Genomic DNA, 27,153 nt, shown 5'->3' on the forward strand with positions numbered 1-27,153 from the left:
CCTAAACCTAAAAACCACCTTACAAATTAGCAGAACTAAACATATAGTATTCACCTTTAGTTGACTTCAAGAAGGCGTATGACTCCATAGATAGACACACTAGAGGAATTCCAAGTTGTCAGGAAAACAAGGGAATTGATCAAACTAACTCTCACCAATACAATATCAAAAGTTAAATTTCTGGGTGAAATTTCTGAACCGTTCGAAATCAAAACCGATGTCCGACAGGGAGATGGTTCAGCCCCACTACTCTCCAGTATAGTTTTGGAAAACGTGATTCGTGAATGAAAAACATAGAAGCTAAAGGGATCCATATTGGCAGACTTCTTAAAAATGTAATTCACCTTGATTGCTTAGCTTTTGCAGATGACCTCGCAAAATCTTTCTAACAGACAAGTAGCACTCCAGTCCGTAGAAGAACTTCATGAAATAGCGGCCGAAACCGGACTCTAAATTTCATTTGAAAAGATGCAGTGTATGGAAGGACCTAAAGATTCGATAATCAAACATTTATCACCAAAATCGGAAATAGTTAAATTCAAATTATTCAACTAGCTGGGGGAAATCAGGAAGCAAACGGAACATTGCTTAACTCCAAAGGACTTACAAAATCGCCTGGAACAGATACAACAAAAAATGTATATAATTATGCAAGATTACGACACTGCAATACCACTGTCATCAAAACAGAACCACATTAACCCTGATAACGGGTGGTCGGTCACAAATGAGAAACGTCGAAAACAAGAGAGAAAATATCTCGGAAAAATCCTAGGACCAAGATACGAAAATGAAAAAGCAACCACAGGAAATAATAATCATAGATACGATAGGAGAAAGGCGATTAAAATTCAACGTAGACCTACAGAGAATGGATAACAATAGGAAGGGCATTCAAGTTCAAGAAATAGCCAAAAAGAGATAAGAACAGGAAGCTAGTTTTCTTTTTTAGTTTTCAGTCTACTTACACTACTCCATGGAAGAGTTATGTTACAATGAATTATCATATATATCTCAAAATTTTCGCGAGTGTATCACGCACAATATTTTTATACCGAAAGAAATTATTTCTACTCCACAAAAACAATAGAGGAAGACTTCATTTAAGCAATTTCATGCTGTTCAAGAATGGCTCGTGCCGGAGCTTCTGAATTACACTGTAAAATACCACCAATCACTGCATTGGCTTTCCATCCTGGATTAAGCTACAATTTGACATTGTCTGTTTGTTGCTTCCTCAAGGATTTTGGACCGAGCGAGTTGGCCGTGCGGTTAGGAGCGCGCGGCTGTGAGCTTGCATTCGGGAGATAATGGTTTTCCGTGGTTTCCCATTTTCACACCAGGCAAAGGCTCGGGCTGTACCTTAATTAAGGCCACGACCGCTTCCTTCCCACTCCTAGGCCTTTCCTATCCCATCGTCACCATAAGACCTATCTGTGTCGGTGCGATGTAAACCCACTAGCAAAAAAAAAAAAAAAAAAAAGAAAGGATTTTCGACATCTGCCAAACAATTTCGATAATTTCTACCAAAGATTTGTTCTTGTCTCAGGCTTTTCTGATCGCGTCTGTCATTCCATAAAAGTGGTCCTTGATGTACGAATGTAAATACGATCATTGTCTGGGAGAAATTGCATGAAACGGGTGTTTTAGATATCAACAGACAGAATAGGCACAAAGACATCAGGTAGACAATTGCAGTCCTAGAAGTACAATGGTTTTAGACTTGCGATAGCAGGAAACGGGTTTACTAACCTACGCTTCTGAACAAAGGAATGTCCACACCCAAGTAACTTTGGTTAGTTAAGACCCAATTTTCAGAGGGATAGGATTGTTTTATTGCTATATGTATTATTTTTTTATGAACAATGTGATATCATTAAAGGACTTGCCTGCCAGAGTCATGGTGTTCGTGTTGTTACAACTCCCTCCAGTTACTTGTAATCAAACTCCTGCCTAAACAATTACATTGGCTCCTTGTTAATTTACTCGGTACGGCTCCGAACTCTCATTAAGGCGCTAGAAGAAGTGAACAAAGGAAGTCGTTTCTACATATTGGATCTTCCTTGGCCCCGGTCGATAATCTGGAGCTGCTAATAGGTGGCCATGACACGGTGGTGGGTATCAAGGACTGCCTTCATGCAAACTGCGTGAAGCTGGTCGCGTAGTCGTGGGGAAACGTTGAAGTCAAAGTGTAGCGATGTAGTTAAAAAAAATGAAATTATATTATTCTCTCGTTACGGTCTCTGTAGGACCACGGGCGGGTTTGTCATGGTTTCGATTTTCTTCTTCTCCTCCCAGAACCTCTTTATCTTCTCTCCCTTTGTTCGGCTCCCCCACTGGTGCTTCTCTATCCTATTCCTGTACTTTCCTTTGGCATATTGGGCGCTGTATATTTATTTCTCTGTCCCTTCCACCTTGATCCCCATCTCAGACCAGACCTCCTTTCTTTCCTCTCGTCCTATCCGTTGTCTAAATATTTCGCACTGTTGGCATTTTATCAGCTGCTGAAGTTAGCCAAGACGTACTGAAAGGAAGAATTATACGGAAAATATTCGGTCAGCTAAGAACTACAGAGCTCTGGAAATGGAGAAGTAATGATGAAGTATCGGGACATAGAAAACGTAACAGAAACAACACAGATGAGGCGATTTATATTGACCAAACAGATATTCAAATATCTTTGGAACAAGATGTCAACAACAACTTGGATTCATGAAATCAAGAAATATTTAGAAAGAAAATATAGGAGAAGAAACAACAAAGAGAGAGCGATTTTAGAAAGAAAATGTTAAAATTGGAACGATTCCAAGGTTGGAAAGGAAAGAAAACAGGCTCAGAATGGTCCGTGGGGGAGTAAAAGGTGACACAGTGAGAAGATGAAGGAATATTGGAGGAAGAAGGAGGAACAACAAAGGATAAAGCATTGAAATTGTCACGTGGTCCTTAGAAGACCCTAACGGAGAAAAAGGAAATAATAATAATAATAATAATAATAATAATAATAATAATAATAATAATAATAATAGTCCGACTCATTGGCTGAACGGTCAGCGTTGAGGCCTTCGGTTCAGAGGGTCCGGGATTCGATTCGCGGCCGAGTCGGGGATTTTAATCGCCTCTGATTAAGTCTTCTGGCCCGGGGACTGAGTATTTATATTTGTCCCAACACTTTCCTCTTCATATTCAGACAACACAATACACTACCAACCACCACAGAAACACGCAATAGTGATTGATTACCTTCCTCCATATAGGTGGGCGTCAGGAAGGGCATCCGGACGTAAAACATGGCCAAACCCACACGGGCGACACAGTTCGCACCCGCGACCCCACAGGTGTGGAAAAAGCGGTAGAATAATAATAATAATAATAATAATAATACGAGGATTGGGGCAAAAGTCATGGCAACTATTTTTTTTCTTGTAGATGTGTGAACGGATCACAAACGTGTATGAGTCGTATGGAAGTTCTGCAGGCATAGTGTGCATGCAGAACAACAGATGGCTCTGTGATAGCTGGCAGTAGCGCAGCGAGGGCTGTGAAATCAGTCAGTTGGTGAGTGTCGTGCGAGATGGAAGTAACCCGTGTTGAGCAGCGCGCTTACATCAAAATAGCCGTTCCCGAGGGAGAAATGCGATAGAATGTCACAGCGAATTAGTGGAAGCCCTTGGGAATACGAACCAGAACTGAAACGTCAGTCCGCGGAGTAGCGACATGCTGGATCATCAAGGAGGCGGAAGGTCCTTCAGAATTCTTCCCCAGTCAAATTGATGGTGATCGTCGCGTATGACGTCAGGGGTGTCATTGTTTGCCACTTTGTTCCACATGGCAGAACAGTGACCGCACAGTACTACAGGGACTTCCTGGTGCGACAGGTACGACGTGGCGTTCGGGAGAAACGTCCGGATCTTGTGGACAGTGCAATAATCCTGCACGACAATGCAAAACCACATAAAGCAGAGTGTGTAGGGCAGCTACTGTGACGTTGGGGATGGGAAGAATTGGAGCACCCACCGTACTCTCCTGGCATTTCGCTCTGTGACTTTGATCTCATTCGAAAGATTAAGGAACCACTACGTGGTAGGCGGTTTGCAACACGAGAGGACATTGCTAATACTGTGTATAGTTATACGCTACTGAAATATAATAAAATATACGAACCGAACTCCGTATTCCGCTTATTAAATCTTAGGTAAATAAAATGGTAAAGATGACCCAATCTAGAATCCTTCACAGTCGTCTACCGACCCTGACATCCTATTCTTAAAACATGTTGTAAGGACCAAGAAATCGAACGCACGTTTCAAACACCGCGGTCCTTGGTTCATTTACGATCTGTTTTAGCTGGTATCACCACAATTGTTCGACCTACTCCAAATTTAAAACATACTTTTTTTTAATTAACATCAAAATGAAATCCCTGAAAAAAAACCCTGTTTGTTGCTCCCCCCTCCCCATCTTTCAGTCACAAAATTCAACAACATTATTTGAATTTCAAAATTTTTATCGATGAGGCGGCGGGGGGGGGGGGGGAATTTCTTCTCTGACAAGCGGGCATATACCTCCGCCCTGGGACTTTCATATACTTGACCTCAACAAAAATAAAAAATAAAAAAGGGGAATTTTCCTGCAGAAGACCAGAACTGAATGCTGGTCGAGGTGTGATGCTTGCCATATTAGTTATTTCTCCTCTAGTAGACGTAGAGTTTTGGGAGCTTAAATACACTGAAGTAACCTCTGGTCATTAGGTTTAATGCCTAATCTTGCCTTGTGTGGCAACAGCGGTGCGGCACCACATTTTCTATGTGGTCCGTCCTTAATATTATAAGAGGTGGCTGCAGTTATACTATATACCAATTTGATGGGGTTATGCGAAGTAGCTTCGTAGGGAAGAGGTTTTGCATGACTGGCAATCCACATGGGCGTTTGCAAGACTACCTTTTTAGGAACAATTCTCTCTTGATCGCGCATCAACATTTTTGTTCATTGGCTACCTACTGGTAGCTTTTAAAATTTCCACCTTGAAAGCCTTGCCGGCGACCATGGCCCGTGGGTGACAGTGGCGCTTGAGCGGCAGTGGTCTAGCGCCGGAGATGTCTTGGTACGACCGCGACAGGGTAACCCGTGCCGAAAGCAGATATGGGATTGCCTGGTGGGTTTAGGAAGGTTTCCCATAACTTCTCCTTTACGGAGTGGGTGGAGGAAGTAGCTGGCAGAAGACTAGCTTTTGCATCTCAAGTTATTCTTACTCTTGCAACAGGGCTATGTTCCTGCGTTAGTACTCGCTTGTCGGTCATTTGTCCAAACAGGTAGGCCACCATGGGCTGTGAGGCAGGCGTCGGAGCCTTATGGCACCCCAACACAAAACAAGAACACACAACAGCACACCACTATTCACTCCATCTTACCTACAACAGGGCTAAGCTAGTCGGGCTGGTCTTAACGTTGACCATACTGTGAACTAGCAACGACCAAAATTCAGCTTCTGTTGAATAGAAAGCTGGCCTCGTCGTGTAGCGGTAGCTTGCCTGCCTTATATCCGGAGGGCCCGAGTTCAATTTCCGGACAGGTCGAGGATTTTTACTTGAATCTGAGGGGTGGTTCGAGGTCCACGCAGCCTACATGATTACAGTTGAGGAGCTATCTGACGGTGAGATGGCGGCCGAGAGAATTCGTCGTGCTGACCAAATGACACCTGTTGCGCCATGGGGTTTGGTGTTTGGTTTGATAGAAAACAGAATCTAAACGGAGCTAGGCGTTAACATGGCGACAGACTGCCAAAATTGAATTTTGGAATGGCTGAGAATTGAAGTTTGACCGGTCCGTCAGCAAGAGCGAGGTTAAGGAAGGTCGAGAATTTCGAGAATTGAAGATCGACTTGAGAAATATTATTATTAATCGTATGACATACAATAAAACAGCATTAATTATACCAGAACAATATCGATACATATTTACACAATTCACAAATGAATGTCCAAGCTCCTTAGATACTCTACTGAGTCAGGTGTTATGTGCACAAAATCCCTGAGGTTGTCGTGGTAGGATATCGAAGAACAGTCATCTGTAAATATATAGGGGACTCGGAAGTCCGTTAACATTTGACGAGGCAATACTTCACGGAATATTGGAGGTAGAGAGGTAATAACCGAGACACATAATTATGTTTTTTATTGACACCAAAATAGAGTACACAAAATAACCAACAGATGGCGCTTCATATGATACACAAGTAATAGTTATCGAGGTTTAGCAAAGACGATGTTCTTTATAACACAAACTCAACATGTCCGTCGTGATTCATCAACGATACCTGTAGTAAGGGACAATGTTGTGAACAGCATATCCGTAGGTATGGTGAGAAATTGCCGTTCTCTTTTAGCATCCCTAATGAGGTCGGACGATCGAGGTAGACTTGCGAATTCAGGTAACCCCACAACCAATAATCACATGGATTGAGGCCGGGGGACAGGGGAGGCCAAGCATGACATTCCGCGATTGCAGGCGCATCTGACGTCCTCTCTCACAACAGCTCCTTTGATACCTTACGCGGGTCTCATAGGCATTACTGACGTGTTGCTGTCCACGCAATCTGTTGGTCATTTTGTGTACTTTATTTTGATGGCAATAAAACCCCATGTCATGCCAATCACGTGTGTCAATGATTACTTCCCTACCTCTAATATTCCGTGAAGTATTGCCCCGTCAAATGTTAAGAGACTTTTGGGTCACTGTATATATAAAATAAGAGTTTTGTATGTACATTGCTCAGAATTTTAAAGGAATGGTATTTCTGAATCGGTCGTGTCCACAGTAACAAGGAAATTTTTAATCTTTTCGTCGTCACTGTCTGTCTGATTATCTAGCTATCTACCTGTACAGAATGTATGTATGTATGTATGTATGTATGTATGTATGTATGTATGTATGTATGTATGTATGTATGTATGCGCATCACGAGAAAATGGCTGTAGAGGATTGAATAAAAATTGGTAAGTAAAGTCGGGAATTGAGACAAGACAATCTAGGCTATAAATAATTTTATTAATGCTGAGTGAAATGGTAATTTAGAGGAAGGCCTAAAATTTAATTTTCAAATATCTATGTTATTAGTGGTACTATCGATAAATATCACTGGAATGAAGTTAAATAGAATTAAATTTCTGATAATTTATGTGTGATATATTTTTACCGTAGCGGCTATGATAACACATATATACATTAATTTAGATTTTTGTTGCCAAGTCCATATCTACGACGAACCACGAGAAAATAAGTGAACAGCATTTAATTTAATGAAAATCGGGTGCTTATCAGATGTGCCAAAATAACTAGATCCGGGAACGAAAATTTTCTGGGGCATTGACTGCCCCACTGTACTTTCCGAGGGTTAAGACATTTTCATGAACTCATTGCAACACTTATTGTTTACTCCTGTGACCAGTCTTTACACCTCGGTGCTCCCTACCCTGGGGGGGAGAGGCAGAGGTACTACTACTACTACTACTACTACTACTACTACTACTACTACTACTACTAAACGTTTTCATTCCTCCCCTGAAGGGGGAGGCGGGCCTCTTAGACGGTTACGCCGTCTCTCAGGTCGGGAGATTTGTTAATTTTATTCACTCTTGATGAAATGGTAGTTTAGGGGAGGAAGTCTAAAATGTAATTTTTAATTAGCTATTTTATTAGTCCTATAGAAAACTACTACATAACAAAAGTTATAGAGAATGCGATTTCCTATCATTTATGTCTTATTCAGTTTTACAATACCGACTATATATGAATTTAAACTTTTGTTGCTTAGTTTATATCGACGCCGAACATTGCCGACATGGAAATACTGTATTGTTCAATCACGTTAACTGGCGATGTTTTTGTCATGACTGTGGTCATCGGTCCATATCGATAACATTGCTATCGATGAGGTGTATGTTCGGGTTCATAATTTTATTCGGGTCCGCTAGCAGATGCTCCGTGGATTCCGCCGAATCATGCGCCGAACGACGCTCGGCGGATCGACGCGCATATATTCTTACCATCTTCTTCTTCTACTACTTCAGTCACGTTATTCCCGTCGGACTGCAGGGTGCAGCTTCGTACATCTTGCCCTGCACTTCACCCTGTCTGCAGCGTCGCATCTCACATATCGTGTCGCAGAAAATCCATCCAGCGTCCTTGGCGTCGTCGTCCGTCAGCGCTATGTTCAAGTGCTCATTCTTTATCAGCTCTGGTACATCAGTACTGTCTTGCCGCTCTCATCTTGGGGTGACGTTTCCATTCCTTAGAATACCTGGCGTCCGTATTAGCATCCTCTCTCTACTACATGAAGAATCTACTCATGTTTCTTCATACTGAGCGCGTTGGCCGTCCGGTTACGGTCGCGCAGCTGTGAGCTTGTATTCTGAAGATAGTGAGTTCGAACCCCACTGTCGGTAGCGCTAAATATGGCTTTCCGTGGTTTCTCATTTTCACACCAGGCAAATGCTGTACCTTAATTAATTTGGGAAAACATGAGCTATTCCTAAACAAAAAATGATACAAATGTTTGTATAGAAGGAAAGGTCGCAAGAAAGTCTTCGAAGGATAGTGCCAGAAGTGTCAAAAAACTAAGAAAGCTACTGTATTTATGGCCAACCAGACGTATAGAAGTAAAATTTATAATTGCGCGTTTCTTGTCTCCATATTTTTATTAATGCATAATGATTATTTGTTAGGTACATTGACGAGTAAAACACTGAAGCTTTGACCGCGCAGATCGCACTTCAAACCTACTTCTCCTAAAATTACATAGACCTGTCCTGACTTACGAGTTATGATGCGATTACAGGTTTTAGTGATCTCACCTGTAATATTAATACAACATTTGTAAATATTTCATAATTACAAAAGGTACAGACGCATCACGTCCTTGCATTACACGGGTCGGACGGAGGAAACAGTTCACCTCTTTGTGTGACGTCATCGGAGGTACAATACGGCCTGTACATCACGAAGGCAGTGGTAGCAAGGTAGCGTTCAAATTTTGTGGATAATTTGGTTTTAATTTAGGTTCAACTAGATAATTTTGTTTAATCAAGGAAAGGGGGAGCAGAGGATGTAAAAACATGTTTTGAAGATGAGTTTATTGGTGTTTAGCTCATAGCGAGTTTTGAAGTAACTCATTTGTGGCTAGTAGATATTTTAGGTGGCGTTTCCGCGAGGATTCTAGGTCAATGTCATATTGCCCAAGTGTACTGTGTTGTGAGTTTCAGTTTTAGTGTAGAATTTTCTCAGACTTTCCGTGATGTGGTCTAAGAGATATGGGATTTGCGATGTGGTGTGTAGTTCATGAATATTCTTGTTCTACGGTCAGTTTTTTTGAGATGTTGGTTAGTAATTTCCTTACAAATACCACGGCAGGTTGAGTGACACGACAGCTCGCTTGTCCACTGACGAAGAGCGATAGTGATAAGCAAGGTCAGCATAAGAGAGGTTCGTCGCCAGCTGCTGCGGGCCCGATTAAAATGATGCATTTATGTTTCGTATTACCTATTGTTCATTCCGTAACGGCATTCATATTATTATTCACAGCCTTCTTGTTCTGTCTCTCATTCCTGGAATTAAACCATCTTCTCCTTTTCACAGGTGGTGATTGGTGGCTGTAATATGGACTGTGTCATGACGATCAAGGAAGATTCTATTAAGGTAGGAATATATATATATATTTCTTTGTTAATTCATCTGGGGGGCGGGGGAGGGTCATGTATGTTTATATACACTGCCTGACAAAAAATTGAAGCACCCAGAAGAAATGGTTGGATGTTAATGTAACTTCGTAGTGATTGAGGGAGCTGTGACGGAACAACGGTACGTGACGCACATCCTGAGCCCTCATGTGTTACTTCTCATGAAACAGTATCGTGGTCACAGTTTTCAACAGTACAGTACTCGACCCCACACTGTACGTGTTTTTAGGAATTGTCTGCGTGATGTTGAGGTACTCCTGTGGCCAGCAAGATCCCCAGATTTGTCGCCGATAGAACATGTTGGACCAGTTCGGACGTCAATTTCGTCCCAGTGCTAGTATCCAGGATAACAGTCGTGGGCTAGCTTGCCTCAGGAGAGGATACAACGCCTTTACGACACCCTTCCTAACCAAATCAATGCATGCATCCAGGCCAGAGGAAATGCAACGTCATATTGATAAGTGGGCTCGTATGGCTAAGTTCTTTGTAAATTCGACTTGATTTTGTAATCACTGGAATAACATCACACACCCTCTCAACTCGGGAAATTTCGTTTCGTTTCCTCCTCCCCTCCTAGGTACTTCAAATTTTTTGTCAGGCAGTGTAGTAGAGATGAACAAAAAAAACCTTCTGATCCCAGTCGACCGGTGCTGCGGCAAGTGCAGTTAGTTTGTATCACCAATCTCGCACGGGTCTACAGTGTGGCTTAGTACGCTCGCATAACTAACATAGGAATAACTGGAGAAAAAAAGAAAGAAATGAAGTCCAAGAGTTATGTATGTTGCTGAATTAACGATGCAGTATAACATATAAATCAAATACGAGGGTTGGAACTTATATAGTGGCAACTATTTAATAACAACTGATACAAAAGAGATACATGTTACCAAGTTTTACTGCCCTGCAAAGTAGTCACCAGCATTGTTTACAACCCGTCACCAGGGATGTGGAAGTCGTACGGTACCTTTTGCTGCGCTTGTTGTCGAGTGCCTGGCGAATCTCCCGAACAGATCTGAAGTGACTGCAGTTGAATGCGAATGAGGTCGTACAGCACGGCAGTGTCATCAAGGTCTTCAAGAGGCTTGCGAGGAATCTGCATTGCCTTACAGAACAGTGGCACGGTGGGTAAGAGGCTTCAGCAAGGGACGCCAAACTGTTGCAGACATGCGTCGGTAAGGACATCTTAGTACCAGTGAAGAAGTGCATGCTCTTGCCGCGTTACTCTACACTGATCGACGCCATGTGGTTCGTGAGCTGGTCCTAAACACCGGATTAGCGCATGCAACTGTGCTTCATATTCTGAAGGAACGCCTGGGCATGAAAAAAGTCGTTGAAGGCTTTTACCCACCTTGCCACTGTTCTGTAAGGCAGTGCAGATCCTCCGCAAGCCTCTTGAAGACGTTGATAACACTGTCGTGCTGTACGACCTCTAGCACTTTCAACTGCATTCGATTCAGAAGTGCTACAGAGATTCGTCAGGCAGTAGACCGCTCCATTCGAAATATCAATACAACAGGCACGTAGCGATATAGAAGTCTTAGAAAACGCTGGCGACGAGTTGTACGCAGTGCTGGTGACTACTTTGAAGGGCAGTAAAACTAAGTAGCATGTGTTTCTTTTGTATCAGTTGTTATTAAATAGTTGCCACTATTAAAGTTCCAACCCTCTTCGTAGTAAATGTTCGTTCTACAAAAGAATCAACATTCTTTCAAACAGGAAACAAGGGATATGTCAGCATCTTCCCAGACGATTACGTCGGTAGTTTCTAAGTTATTGATTACACTGAAATTGTCTCTTTAATATAATCAAATTTAATTTTTGAAATCGACTTTCAACCTATTAGGTCGCGGTACATACATATAGCTTAGATTTTTTCCAATATAACAAATATGACCTAGCTCACCATAGTTCAGTTGGTAGAGCAACCGACGCAAAATCGGGAGGTTGTGGGTTCGGATCCCACTGGTGTCCGATTGGCCATTTTTGTTCTGTACTTAACGTCTCTTCAACACGTACTAAATGTACGCAACACGACCTCTTAGGTTGAAAGTCGATTTCGATTACAGTGCGGTCATAAATATTCACTATTAATCAATTTTTATTAATTTATCGTACGGTCAGTGCCGACATTGTCCGAGGTTATTTTTCTTTTGTCCGATTGGTTTATATTCATATCTGCTCTAAGGCTGGACACAAGCTCTGCCTCGGACATTCCGGGCTTCTTCAATTTCTTCTTGTTTACATTTGCGCTAGGCTTCAATCTCGTTTACCATTTGAAATTAAAAGTGAGAAATTTCGGAAAAATTTACAATATTCAAGACTCTTTCATAATTTTTCACACATAAATGAAGATTTTTCACAAATACTGTTATAGCTCTCACATAGACGAAATTAATGGCACCTTACGCGTGCGTCGAGCGCCCATTTCATGAGACGGTGGAACAGTGGCCTCCCATTGTTGCGACGTCTGACCTTGAATGCTATTTCGGTAGATTGTTTGGATTTTCCTCTCTTCAACTCAAGCTCGCTGTAGGTGGGGGTGGTAGAATAACACAGAAGGTATTCCCTGCCTGTCGTAAGAGGCAAAGGGTTCCAAGGAATTCTCAACTTGGGAGCTTGGGTTGGCGACCGTGGGGCCCTTAGTCCTGGCATTGCTTCCACTTACTTGTGCCAGGCTCCTCATTTTCATGTGTCCTATCCGGCATTCCTTGGCCGACTCTTGTTTTTTCCCGACCCTGGGTATTAGAGCATGTGAGGACTAGAGAGTCTTTAAGTTTCACGCCCTCCGCGACGCTTGTCTTTCTTTGACCGTTATCTTCATTCCTCTAAGTGTCCGATCCGTTCGATTTTCACTCTGTTTATTGTGAATAGAGGATGGTTGTCCAGCTGTACCTCCTCTTAAAACAATAATCACCAGCACCATTCTTCAACTCAAAACTAGTTTACATGACTACATTATATTTTGCAACTAGTTTCATGAATCATTGTTTAGATGGAGAGACCAGTGAACAATTCGGGTTAATGAAATGGCGTATGGCTTTTAGTGCCGGGAGTGTCCGAGGACATGTTCGAGTCTCTAGGTGATTTGATGCCCGTAGGCGACTTGCATGTCGTAATGAAGATGAAATGATGATGAAGACGACATACACATCCAGCCCCGTGCCAGAGAAATTAACCAATGATGGTTAAAATTTCCGACCCTGTCTGGAATCGAACCCGTGACCCCTGTAACCAAAGGTCAGTACGCTGACCATTTAGCCATAGAGCCGGACTTCGGTTTAATAATATCCAGTGATGGCTGATCCATCAGATCAGGTCACGTGCTCTCCCAATATACTTTAATATGTTGATCGTACAGAAGTAAGGAGGACATAAAATGCAGACTAGCACGAGTTAGGAAGGATGATCTTAAGCAAAGAAATTTGCTTACCTCGAACATTGATATAGGAATAAGAAAGGTATTTTTGAAGATTTTCGTGTGGAGCGTGGCATTGTATGGAAGTAAAACATGGGCGATAACTAGCTCAGAAAGACAGACAATAGAAGCTTTTGAAATGTGGTGTTACAGAAGATTGCTGAAGGTGAGATGGATAGCTGGAATCACGAATTGAGAGATGCTGAATCGATTTAATGAGAGGAGAATGATTTGCCTAAATTTGATGAGATCACGAACCTAGTACGCTGGCGTAGTAGGGGGAGAGGTGATAGGAGGGTGCTAACCGGCTTGCCGGCGGACTTGAGCGAAATAAAATAGCTCTCGCGGACCAAACACAGTGGGGGACGCAGACGAAGAATGCACCCGCGGTATCTTCTGCCTGTCGTAAGAGGCGACTAAAAGGGGCGACTAAGGGATGATGACATTAGAACCATGAAACTACTTGTGCTTAGTACCATTACGTGAGGAACGCCATGGATCTACGTTACCAATGAGTAGTGCCTTTATGTGAGGAACACCACGGTTCCGTGTTTAGTAGGGTCTACGGTCGTGTGTATTCCACCGAAGCGGGGGAGCGGGCATTCGACTGCGCGAACTAATGTCCATGTGCCGTAACATTTTGCTGGAATGTGTCGGTTCCCCTGGGTTCAGAATAGATCTGCGCTACCTATGAGTAGTACCACTTTACGACAAACACCCTGGGTGTACGTTGCCTATGATTAGTACCACTATGTGAGGAAAACCACGGGTTTGGCTGGCGCCCGTGGTAAGTACCACTATGTGCGAAAACCATGGGTGTGCGTTACCTGAGAATAGTTCCATTATGTGAAGAATACCATGGGTTTCTGTTACCTGTGGTTGTTACCATAATTCGTCACACACCGTGGCTCTACATTGCCTATGATTAGTAGCACTATGTGAGCAACACCATCAGTATACGTTGCCTGTGATTAGTACTACTATAGGAGGAACACCATGGTTCTACCTCCCATTGATCAGTAGCATTATGAAGGGCCCGCGACCTGGATTTTGGATCATCCCAGTAATTCAGGCTTTGTGAATTGGATCCGCTGATTGTTTTAGTTTCACTGCCATTTTTAATCATCATTCGTTTTAGATTCTAGTCCGTGGATAAATTTTGAAGTTTTTATTTTCGTTTCGTTTACCTCTTACCATTAGGGGCCGATGACCTAGCTATTAGGTCCCTTTAAACAACAATCATCATCATCATCATCATCAAATTTGACGAGAAGAAGAGAGAGAATGATAGAACACGTCTTAAGACACCCAGGACTTGTACAGTTGGTTTTTGACGGAAGTGCAGGCGGTAAGAACGGTAGGGGTAGACCAAGGTATGAATATGACAGGCAGATTAGAGTTATCGCGTACTTACAAGTGAGGTGTTACACGACAGTAGTTGCACGACCAGGGAAAAGCAAAGCAATTACCAAGATGTTCCCAACGGAAGGTCGTAGCAAGGCGTGGAAGTTACCTGAGCCCACCGAGGTTAGCTGGATTAAGCAAGATATAAATTATTACTGACTAAAATAAAAACCAGTTTCAAGTTGAACAGAAACTTTAATGTAAGGATAAGAAATTAAATGACAAAACAAATTGCAAGTCCGTAAGTTTAAGTAAAGAAAAGATTAAATTAAATCAAGGAATATTGGTCATTAAACTTTGATGAGGGTTAAAATTAAACAAGTCTGTTTTCGTAATTCAGTTCCAAGAGCTAATTATCAATGAATAAAAATGAAATGAAGAAACGGAATACTTATTGAGAATCCCAACTCCGAGATCTTGGATTAGCTACAATATTATAGTGGAGTAGAAAAGTGTTTCTTCTGACTACTTCAAATGTAATCCGGATAAGCTAAGTCACCGATCACAAGTTCCACCAGGAACAAACATTAGGAACGCATAATCAAGAATAAACATTAACGTAAAAAATATTCACGAAGAATCACCAGAACAAATAATTTTAAAGAATCAGATATTAATAACATTAACGACCGCGTAACACAGAGATACGAAGGCACGTATCCAGTCCCACGTCAGTCATCAAGAACAAAATCACTCAATTACCGAACGTCAGATGTCAAGAATTAAACAAAGGTAAGAGCCGTCAAATGTCAAGTCAAACACAGCATACACCCCCACACGTTAGTTATGAATGCTACCATAGCAATGAGGTCACGTGACCAAAGAAAGCAAAATGGCGGCTCCCCAAACAGTTACCTACCCGAGACAGAACTAGTCATCAGAAGCAATTTTCAACTCTTACATTCACCTTCGTTCACACGTTACTACGGATAATAGGATATTTCATATATAACTGGTTGAATTAACCCAGACGTAAATGATTAGGATACTCATTTCTAAGTGTAGTAGTTCGGGACACATACTTGTTACTAAAACATCATTTAATGTATGAATTACTTTTAAGAAAACGTTCTCAGAATGATTATCAAATCAAATAATCCTACAAATCATTACATAAAAGCCCCACAAAATACTGGTAATTAATTCTCAACAAGATAACCTTGAATTACAGTCTCCTTTTGTCAAAATAATTTCTCACTTTTTGAAGGAATAAAATTTTACTTAACACGATTTAGATTAATGTGTTCCAAAATCATTTAGTAAGATTCAATCATCGTTAGGGCTTGTCACTTTATGGTAGTTCCGGGACCAACAAGATCAATGATGAAAAAAAAAAATCAAAAGAAATTTGGCGTATCGCCATATGGTGATACAATCGCCCAGGATCAAAAGTTAACATTTTCCCTCCTTCTTCTGCTCAAAATATAATCCAAAAGTCCAGCCGCAACAGCAAGAGTTCATCCTTCTTGTACAAATCAATCCGTAATAACTGCTCCTCAGGTAGATGTCTAAGGTCTAACAACATCTCATCCTGGGTAGGCGAAATAGATGAACATGATACAGAATTACACTTTAACAAGGGAATTCTACAATTGGACGCAAATTTGAATGTGCACGACCTACTCTGGAGATCGAGCACCAGACCAGTGTGAGAAATGAAGTCCGCTCCCAATATGATGGGGCAAGACAAGTGCTTAGCCACAAACAGTTTGATTTTCCATGTAAATTTAAAAATACGAATTTTGACCAGTACGGAACCTAGAATTTCTAATGGCGATGAATTAGCCGAAACATATTGAATAAGAGCTGAGACATGGTCAGGTAGTTTACAAACAGATTTCAATTTAGAATACCATTCAGCCGAAATAATCGAACAAACACTGCCTGAATCTAAAAGAGCTGTTATAGGCTCGTTATTTAACTCAATCTTAAGAAAAGGAACAGGTGCGGGGGTATCCGCCGCAATCCTAAGACATTCTTTAGGGCATTCAAAAGATGAATTTGAAGGCTGATTGTTCTCTGCATTTACAACCTGTTTACTAGGGGCTGAGTCTCGGGAAGATGGATTAGTCGACTCAACCGATGCCACTAGTCACTTTTTATTATTGGCATAGGTGGAATTGGCACCAGAAGTTGAGCAGGAGGGGGTGCTATTTGAGTTTGGGCAATTTTTGGCGATATGTGAGAAGGCCCCACACTTAAAACAGCCTTGTGATGAACCAGCTCCATTATTTGCCCTACTAGACTTGATCAGAGGACACTTATTGCGCAGATGGTCAGGCGACCCGCAAGCATAACATTTACGAGGGGTGACTGATCGGCGAGGTGGAAGCCGAGTATTACTAAAAGAAGGCGGGGGTTCTTTTGCCACACGCAAGGAATCGGCATACCTAACTCCTTCCGCAGAGACGGCTAATGCTTCCAGTTCAGAGAAGGTTTGCGGGCACGCCGCGAAACACAAATATGACCTGTAGGGTGGTGAAATCCCTTCGATAATAGCTTGCACGATCTGATCCTCAGGGAAGTGGAGAGCAAACACCCTAGTATAAAACTTAATATCTTGGATGAAGTCTGCCAGGTTTTCATCCAAGCGCTGTACCCGATAATAGTATTTCTGAATAAGAGATGACCTCGCGCGGGCAGGAATAAAATTTGCAAGCAGATGTGCATGGAAATCTTCGATAGATGACTGTTCAGCTATGGCTCTTACTATTTTATCTGAGAGAACCCCAATAGCATAAGGATAGATAATTTGCAAAATTTGACATGGGGAAAGAGAAAACACAAGGGCATGATCCTGAAATTCCACTAGAAATCTTAAAAATGAAATTACATCACTGGTGGTATTAACGGAAAACTTGGATATACCTCTGAGCAACATTGCCAATGGATGAGGCAAGCTGCTAAACCCGGGCGACATAGTAGGTAAAGGTTTCAATGGCAAGGAAGTTAATTCAGCACGTACATTGTTCAACGATGTGCGGCGTTCAGACTCGTTGTCCAATGGGGCAGAGATAGTTTGAGCAGCAACGGTTATCCTATTGCCTTCTCCCTTAGCAGGTTCTTCCTCACTACTTACATTCACTATGGTGGGCTGATCAGATTTGGGAGGAACTTCCCCAGTTAACAATTGCGTGACTTTACTAGACAATTCAGAGATAGTTTCAAGGAGCGTATTAGCTTGCTTCCTCTGAACGTCATTCACCTTCAGAGACAACAGATCATTAACTCTATTTGAAAAGTGATATAATCTGCCTTGCACACGCTTAATTTGGTTAGGAGACGGATCATTTTCATCAAAAAAACTAACTACGGAAGCTAGCCCAGTAATATTCTCCGTGATCGTGGAAAGAGAGTCGTCAATTTCTTTCTCTCCCAAATTGGGGATGGAAATGGGCAAATCAAGGGACTCTCTAAGCTTGTTAGTGTCTATTGCAACCGTGCCTCCAGATTGAACGTTTCTGATAGTTAACTCGTATATCAACTCCTCTTTGCGCAAATAGTTAAGGAGGAGAACATCGCGAGGGCCGGACATGATGACAGAACAATTTAAAAAAAAAACTCAAAAAATTCCAGCAACTGAGAAAATTGTTAGAGTTCGAATTAAAGCAATGTTTAGCCGTCAAAAGGGGCTAAATTGAGACCCATTCAACCACGCTCTGCTACCACTTGTTACGGAGATATCCGTGGTAGGTAGAGGTGAAAGAAGGTGCGGGTGTGAATGGGTTTCAAGCTACGAATTTAACGTGCAATGTAAAATTAATTTAAAATTTAACTAGGTTATATTTTCTTTTCAAAAACAAGAGATAACAATCATAACAGGTACAGAGTAGCAAAAATGTAGGTACAATATTACTGGATTCGGGCTCAGTGCCCTTACTTCATAACTCTTGGGCCATCAGCCCCGCCTTACTCCAAAAAAATTTTAGCCAAGGGGCAGAAAGCCCCATTCATGCCCAGGAACACTGGCTCCAAACATTACACATAAAGCCTGCACGAGGCATACAGAAACAAATTTCAAAGAGCGATCCGCTCTCAAAATTGTAAGCCTATCACAAGGCCACACCAAACTCTACCTTCAAGCTGTCCTCTAAGGACGTATTCACAGGGGTAAAATACCCAACCTACTGAGGTCTATTACATGAAAAGAAGGTTGATTACATGACCTCTAAAATAACAATTTGAGAGGAGGCGAACTTGCACTCCTAATACACTTTGTTTTTAAAACCTAATCTGGCTCTGGGCCACTAACGCAAGGGCTAATCCCATACTACAGAGGTGACTTAGAGAAGAACACTTTACATTACATAAACGAAGAATAGTTTGAGAAAATAAGTTCACCTCAAAACAAATGTGAGTGGGAGCTCGAGAGGGTAGCACTCTCTATCCCAATATGTAGCTTTACAAGAAAAAGATGAAAAGAGTAATTACATTTTAGGAAAAGGTTACATGATGGAAATGCTTCGAACCCGCCGCTAGTGTTAAACTGCCAACCTAGCAAGAAAAGAAGTTATTAATAGGCCATTACCTGGTGTTGAACGGCTGAAGAAGAAAGAGGCGCTTCCCGCCTCCTGCTATGTACTTAATACACTGAAAGATGGAACAGAAGTGGCCCGGAGACCCTAAAATCAGCAGTTTATATACTCTCGCGGAAGTTTCTAGGCGTTAGGGGAATGAAAACACCCGCCCACAATGTTTTTTATTGGATAGGACCCCGCAATCGATTCAAGTTGGGGGAAGATACATCTGATTGGATAGAAATTAATTTAAGAAATTCGGGATTGGCTACATGCAAAACAAGGGGAAAGAGAGGGGTATACAGCCAACTTAAACAATAACAGAAAGAAATTTAGCAAAGAACAAACATTTGAAATAAAAATTTCTTCAACAAAATAGTTCTTTGACTCCGCACTAGGTTGCACCATTGTTGATCTTCAGTAGTGTCCTCTAGAAGAGAAAGTTCACACTTCTTACTTCAAGCTAAACAAAAACACATCAAAAGTGACACAGTTCAAAAACTCAAAATTTTCCACGTGGTGACATCTTCTGAGAAAGTAGAGAATTAATAGAATAGATAAAGTTCAACCTTCCTCCAGAAGAGGAGTTTCAACTGGCGCAACTTTTAAATAAACAGTGTAGAGGTGTACCGCCCGGTACAATAACAACTGCCAGTCATTCGATTGGCGTTAATGCATGGAGAAACGAAGCTGAGTTAAGTTCGGTAATTGCTGCTAGATGGTAGTACAATCTCGACAGCCTGCCCAAGGTCTGTCTAGGGAGGTCTGGTCACGCTACCACAATCCTTTGCGGTGGTGGCCATACTGGGTCTCAAATATCGTTGTTATGTGGGCGTGCACGATGTAATGATGTGAGTTATTACTTGTATTTTGAAATAAAATGGGATACTGTGCCGCTCCAAATTGTCAAAATAAGATAACTAACGGAATTAGAGTGTTTCGCTTCCCGAAAGTTAAGCAAAGGAGAGCTCAGTGGGTACAAAACCGTAGGCATGACAAATGGTAATCTACAGATAATTCCGTCTTGTGCGCGGTTTTGTGAACTTATACACCCGTATTACTCCTGAATAATACAGTAATATGTTTGTATGAACGATGTTTTATATTAATAGGTCTTATTATGTATTTTCTTCTAGCAAAATTTTGAAGAATGTTTGTATGAACGATGTTTTATATTAATAGGTCTTATTATGTATTTTCTTCTAGCAAAATTTTGAAGAATCGCTATTTGAACTAAAGAGGGCAGATGCACGGAAACTACTCAAGTGGAATTCCATCCCAACAATTTTCAACGTCCCTAATCCACCCAAGTCTTTGACATGTGATAGGAAACCTCCCAAAGAAAGGGAACTGTCTTTCAAAACAAGCAAGGAAAGTAACTGGAAATGTGTAATAGTAGTATTGTTGTTTATGAAAATTTCATTTTCATGCATTCGGCTCCATGGCTAAATTATTAGCGTGCTTGCCTTTTGGTCATAGCGGTCCCGGGTTCGATTCCAGGCAAGGTCAGGAATTTTAACCGTAATTGGTTAATTTCGCTGGCCTATCTCTTCAAACCAACAATTTGTGTCCAGCTTGTCATCATTACAACAATAATTGTTAATAGCAGTCTTTTACGGTACTGTAGTTATTATTTACAGCTATATTTCATTCACCGTAAATGCTCTATGGAGTAGGCCTACATTATCTGGCTGGACAAATACTTAAAGATCACAACACTCGCACTAACCAACTACTGTAATTTAACGTACCGTAGCCTAACATAATAGCCTAATGTAATCCCTAAAATAGCCTAACCTAGGTTAACTCAACTTAATAGTGACTGAATTTCTATTTATTATTATTATTATTATTATTATTATATGCATGAACGTTAGGACTCAGTTGAGAGCCCCGTGGTCGCCAACCCACGCTCTCTAGTTAGGAGCTCCTGACGCCCCTTTCAGTCACCTCTTATGACGGGCAGGGGATACCGTGGGTGTTATTCTATTGCCCCCGCCCACAGGGGGAAATCAATCTGGGTTGTGACTACGAGGGCCTTAGCTGAGTCTTGACATTGCTTTCACTTGTGTTTGGCTCGCACCTATTCTATCCTATCCGACTTCCCCTGGTCAACACTTGTTCTTTTCCGACCGCGACGGCATTAGCGCATTCGAGGCCTAGGAAGTTTTTCATTTCCATGCACTTTGTGGCCTTCATCTTACTTTTGCCGATACCTTCATTTTTCGAAGTGTTGGACCCCTTCCATTTGTTTTCTTCTGATTAGTGTTTATAGATAACAACAGTTACCATACATCATTTAATGCACTCAACTCAAGAGGCATTCAGTGTTCGTCAACACACTGGGGTAACCCCTTAGAAACGCAGTATCGGTAATTACTTTCTTAATAAAGAAAACGCTGAAGGTAATTTATTACAACTGTCTCTTAGTACTTTAAGTATAGTACTTCAAGTTCAGTATTTCATGTACCGTTAATAATAATATGACACGTGTACTGTACAGATTTCTATGTTTCTGTCAATAAGATTACGTATTTGACAGATTATATTAATAGGAAACACAGTAAGACCAAGTTGTAAGGAAGTAAAAGAGTAGGACATGAGCTTTCCTGTTGATTCTTGTTTCAAAAAAAAAAAAAAAAAAAAAAAAAATCAGGCTCTGCTAATTATCTTCCTATTCAAATAGCTGTGAATGTATTCATATCATTTAAGTGTTATACAGTTATATATACATGAACAGTACATGCCCAGTTAAATTCTTTACGAAAAATAGTTGATGTTCTGTTATTATTTCAATGTACGGCACCGAAATCCTCAAAATTGCCTTTGGTTACGCTCGCTTAAAGACCCAATATGGCGGCTCCATAAGAAGCATTCGTGATTTGACCTCCCTAGACAGACCTTGCAGCATGCCCACTGGATGCCAGCGCTAGCGTGGCGGATCCGTACAATTATGAGCTTGCAGCATAATATCCTTCCAGTCAAATTACGACGAGCTCAGTATGCCGAAATAATACATGATAATTAGTTTTGATCAAATATAGTAACTTGGCAAGTGTCCAAGTACATTATAACACATCCCAAATCCGTTACAGAGTAGATGTAGGATGAAGTAGTTATGTAGAAATGTGTAGCACGGGATAGGGTGGCATGGAGGTTGCATCAAACCAGTCTGTGGACTGATACTCGAACACCGGACGAGTTGGCCTTGCGGTTAGGGGCGCGCAGCTGTGAGCTCGCATCTGGAAGGTAGTGGGTTCGAATCCCACTGTCGACAGCCCTGAAGATGGTTTTCCGTGGTTTCCCATTTTCACACCAGGCAAATGCTGGGGCTGTACCTTAATTAAGGCCATGGCCACTTCCTTCCCCACCGGGCGAGTTGGCCAATTGGTTAGAGGCGCGCGGCTGTGAGCTTGTATTCGGGAGGTAGTGGGTTTTTTATCCCACTGTCGACAGCCCTGAAGATGGTTTTCCGTGGTTTCCCATTTTCACACCAGGCAAATGCTGGGGCTGCACTGTATTTTTTTTGGTAGGGGCTTTACGTCGCACCGACACAGATAGGTCTTATGGCGACGATGGGATAGGAAAGGCCTAGGAGTTGGAAGGAAGCGGCCGTGGCCTTAATTAAGGTACAGCCCCAGCATTTGCCTGGTGTGAAAATGGGAAACCACGGAAAACCATCTTCAGGGCTGCCGATAGTGGGATTCGAACCTACTATCTCCCGGATGCAAGCTCACAGCCGCGCGCCTCTACGCGCACGGCCAACTCGCCCGGTGCACTGTAATTAAAGACACGGCTGCTTCCTTCCAACTCATAGGCCTTTCCTATCCCATCGTCACCATAAGACCTATCTGTGTCGATGCGACGTAAAGCAGAAAAGAAGATACTCGAACAACAACAACAACAACAACACTATACACAGGAGGACACAGCTCATAAGGTAGGTGACTAGCACTTCTAAACTGCGAAATCTGGTTTCAAGATAGAGCGTAAAATCGTATATATCGGCTCTGTTTCTTGGGGAAAAGGCCTGCTATAATGAGAGAGCAGTTGATCACAAGAAAAGAGTGACCGAGAAAGGTAGCAGGTGGTAGTTGTCTGGAAAAGAAAAAAAAAGAAAAGAAACCTAAACAACTGATTGAATTGTATCTTCGAATGTGCTGCTATAATTCAAAATGTTATAACCATACCAATGACTACTGTAGCAAGAAAAAGGTATGTCTCTAAATCAAATATAAATTAATACATTCCTGAAAGGTACAATGGCTACTGAGAGTTTATGGCTATGATCGAGCTAAAGAAAAAAGGGATGGTCTGAAAATATTAATGAATGATAGGGTATGGTAGTTGTGTTTTGACATATTGTCGTAATTAGTTATAGTCGCATGTGTAAATATGTGAACGTGTATTTTATTACATTATCCATGTCTGTATTTAAACCATAATCGAACCCTCCTATATGAAACTTCGCGATCCGCCACTTATATCTTCTGCAATTGACTTCAGTATCATCAGTTTGTTCTGTATACCGCTACTCACACCCTTGCAGCAATCAGAGTTGTCAGCAATATTGAAGGGTGAAAAAGGAAGAAAAACACCGAATATAGAATAGGGAGTGGGTAAATAGAATATCACAGTTAAAATGTTGTGCAGTCTTACTGGAATACATACACTAGTTGAAGTTGCCACAGACATTCAAGAATGACTGTAAAGCAATTCAAGTTTGTTCTGGCGAAAGTTGCAAATATGATAAAGAAAGTAGACCCGATAACGTGCGAAGCCTTCTCACCAGAGTCAAAACTACAAATTACACTCAGGTATGTAACAAGTGGTCCGCCTCTGTGGTGTAGTGGTTAGTGTGATTAGCTGCCACCCCCGGAGGCTCGGGTTCGATTCCCGGCTCTGCCACGAAATTTGATAAGTGGTACGAGGGCTGGAACGGGGTCCACTCAGCCTCGGGAGGTCAACTGAGTAGAGGTGGGTTCGATTCCCACCTCAGCCATCCTGGAAGTGGTTTTCCGTGGTTTCCCACTTCTCCTCCAGGCAAATGCCGGGATGGTACCTAACTTAAGGCCACGGCCGCTTCCTTCCCTCTTCCTTGTCTATCCCTTCCAATCTTCCCATCCCCCACCAAGCCCCCTGTTCAGTATAGCAGGTGAGGCCGCCTGGGCGAGGTACTGGTCATACTCCCCAGTTGTATCCCCCGACCAAGTGTCTGAAGCTCCAGGACACTGCCCTTGAGGCGGTAGAGGTGGGATCCCTCGCTAAGTCCGAGGGAAAAACCGAACCTGGAGGGTAAACAGATGATGATGATGATGATGATGATGATGTAACAAGTGGTGGTTCCTATTCATCTCTAATTTTTTAATGCTATTTATTCGGGGCGTCGACCTAAGAAGATCTTTTGCCCCTACTTTGCACCATATGTTGTGAACCTGCATGTATTTGGAAAAGTGCGGAAGTGTAAGGTGTTGAATGTGAGGAAAGGAACATAAAGGACGATACAAACACCCGGTCCCCAGGCCAGGGATGTTAATAATGTGCAATTAAAAAGCCTGACCCGGCCGGGAATCGAACCCGGGGCCGCCGGGTGACAGACGAACGCGTTGCCCCCTACACCGTGGGGCTGGACTTCATCTCTAATTACTTTTCGTATTGATCCATCTACTGAGCCTCCGTGGCTCAGACGGCAGCGCGTCGGCCTCTCACCGCTGGATACCGTGGTTCAAATCCCGGTCACTCCGTGTGAGATTTGTGCTGGACAAAGCGGAGGCGGGACAGGTTTTTCTCCGGGTACTCCGGTTTTCCCTGTCATCTTTCATTCCAGCAACCCTCTCCATTCTCATTTCATAGCATCTATCAGTCATTAATAAATCACTTTGGGAGTGGCGACCCCATCGTACTAACAGCCTATATCTGCTTCATTCATTACATCCCTGACCCGGTCAATGACTGGAAAACAGGTTGTAGGTTTTCATTTTCATTGATCCATCTACTGCACATAAATTTCTTTCAGAACAGATCGAAATCGAGCAGAACATTTGGCTTTAGTTTTAAAATGTACATCCTTAAAGCCCTATATAAACTTTTGGACTGTGTACAAGTTGAAATGTTTTACTATTTCTTCATATCCCCACTTCATTTTGAAAACCAAGTAACGGATCAGCCGCCTCTGTGGTGTAGTGGTTAGTGTGATTAGCTGCTACCCCCGGAGGCCCGGGTTCGATTCCCGGCTCTGCCACGAAATTTGAAAAGTGGTACGAGGGCTGGAACGGGGTGCACTCAGCCTCGGGAGGTCAAATGAGTACAGGTGGATTCGATTCCCACCTCAGCCATTTTGGAAGTGGTTTTCCGTGGTTTCCCACTTCTCCTCCAGGCAAATGCCGGAATGGTACCTAACTTAAGGCCACGGCCACTTCCCACGTCCTTGTCTATCCCTTCCAATGATCCCATCCCCCACCAAGGCCCCTGTTCAGCATAGCAGGTGAGGCCGCCTGGGCGAGGTACTGGTCACCCTCCCCAGTTGTATCCTCCGACCCAATGTCTCACGCTCCAGGACACTGCCCTTGAGGCGGTAGAGGTGGGATCCCTCGCTGAGTCCGGGGGAAAAGCCAACCCTGGAGGGTAAGCAGATTAAGAAAGAAAGTAACGGATCAAAACACTTTTTTCTTTTTCCTTGCCGTTTTCCTGTGCTATCTGTCTGGTTGCCACATTCCGAGTATCGCTATGCAGTCTTAGAGGGGTTAATTCGCAGTCTGAATATATCCAGTCTTCGTTTCCACTGGATGACAAGTGGTTCAACTCTGTTTCGGGAGTACCATCATCAACATAGACCAAAGACCGTGGTCGAGGAGACTGTATACCTGCAGTCATATAGTCCATGTGCAGAATGAACAGCAACGGTGATATAACTGAACCTTGAGGGACGCTCACTCGAATAGTAAACGGCTGAGCGATACCGGCAACACAGCTGACGGAACTGGTCGTGGTGTTGTAAAGGAGATGTACCCAGGGAACGTAAGCCTCAGAAAGAAATGCCATGTGGACTGTTCTTCTTTAGTTCAGATGCCTCTCTATCAGCAGACGAGCAGCGTGAATCGCGCCAGTCGTTTTGCAGTCCTTCACAAAGCCACACTGGTTTGGCGAGATGGTGACGATTCTACGAATTCGGACATCGATCACACGCTCAAGGGTTTTCATGGTGTGACAGAGACGGATAGGGCGGTAATTGGTACAAACCATGACATCAGATGGCTACTGCAATACTGGTCTATCAGGTGGAAGGGATCTCATTTTTCTCAAAACATTCGTTAAAGAACCCTGCTAGAAATTCTACTCCATGATTTCCCAACCACTTCCAAATACCTGTCGGGATGTCATCCGACCAGTTGCCTTGTCATTTGCCATGGCATGGACAACAATCATAACCTCAGCTGCTGTATTGTGATCTGAACGTTTATAAACTCGAAATTACTAGTTTCACGAAAAGTTGGCAGTAGATGAAAGTGCTAGTGGCGTAACTTAGTGTTACAAGTGCAATACACACATGCGCATTCAAATAAAAACATAGTGTCGTCGTTTAAACCAGCTTCAGTTATTATTTTTGGCATGAATAGCCGGGGGTCATCTGAAAATGTGTGTAACGTAACGCGACAAAATGTGACGTCACATTAGTGGTTACCGTAGGCCTTGGTCTCCAAAGTTGCTGCGGTTACAAGTTCCTTTGACGTAGAGTCGCAGTTCTCCTTGATATAATGTCATTGATGTAACATGAGTTTTCTGTTTTTACCGCCGAATTGTTTGCTATTAGACAAGCCCTCATTACCATCAGGTCACATGCTTATGATAAGGTTACGATTTTCACGGATGCACAAAATGTTCTGCATGCCTTATGCTCGCCTCTCTCTTCCCCTAATTGGTACTTATATAGCGTTAAGTATCTCTTATATATCCTTACTCGTTCTGGTGTTTATATAACTCTAGTTTGGGTTCCCAGTCACTCTGGTATCATGGGGAATGAGACTGCTGATCAGGCAGCTAAACGAGCATCACAACAATCCCCCTCTCTTTTTCTTGCGATCCCCCC

General features: G+C 42.4%; 1 protein-coding gene across 1 annotated transcript in view; it reads left to right on the plus strand.

Moving 5' to 3' along the window:
* Positions 1-9,811, plus strand: part of LOC136885391 (pseudouridine-5'-phosphate glycosidase) — a 228,461-nt gene extending 218,650 nt beyond the window's left edge. Inside the window, exons 10-11 of the mRNA XM_067157904.2 lie at positions 9,631-9,690; positions 9,785-9,811. Of these exons, the coding sequence (XP_067014005.2) occupies positions 9,631-9,690; positions 9,785-9,811 (87 nt within the window). The remainder of the gene's footprint in view (positions 1-9,630; positions 9,691-9,784) is intronic.
* Positions 9,812-27,153: the final 17,342 nt, after the last annotated feature.

This window comes from Anabrus simplex, chromosome 14 (assembly GCF_040414725.1).
Source record: "Anabrus simplex isolate iqAnaSimp1 chromosome 14, ASM4041472v1, whole genome shotgun sequence".
NCBI lineage: Eukaryota > Metazoa > Arthropoda > Insecta > Orthoptera > Tettigoniidae > Anabrus > Anabrus simplex.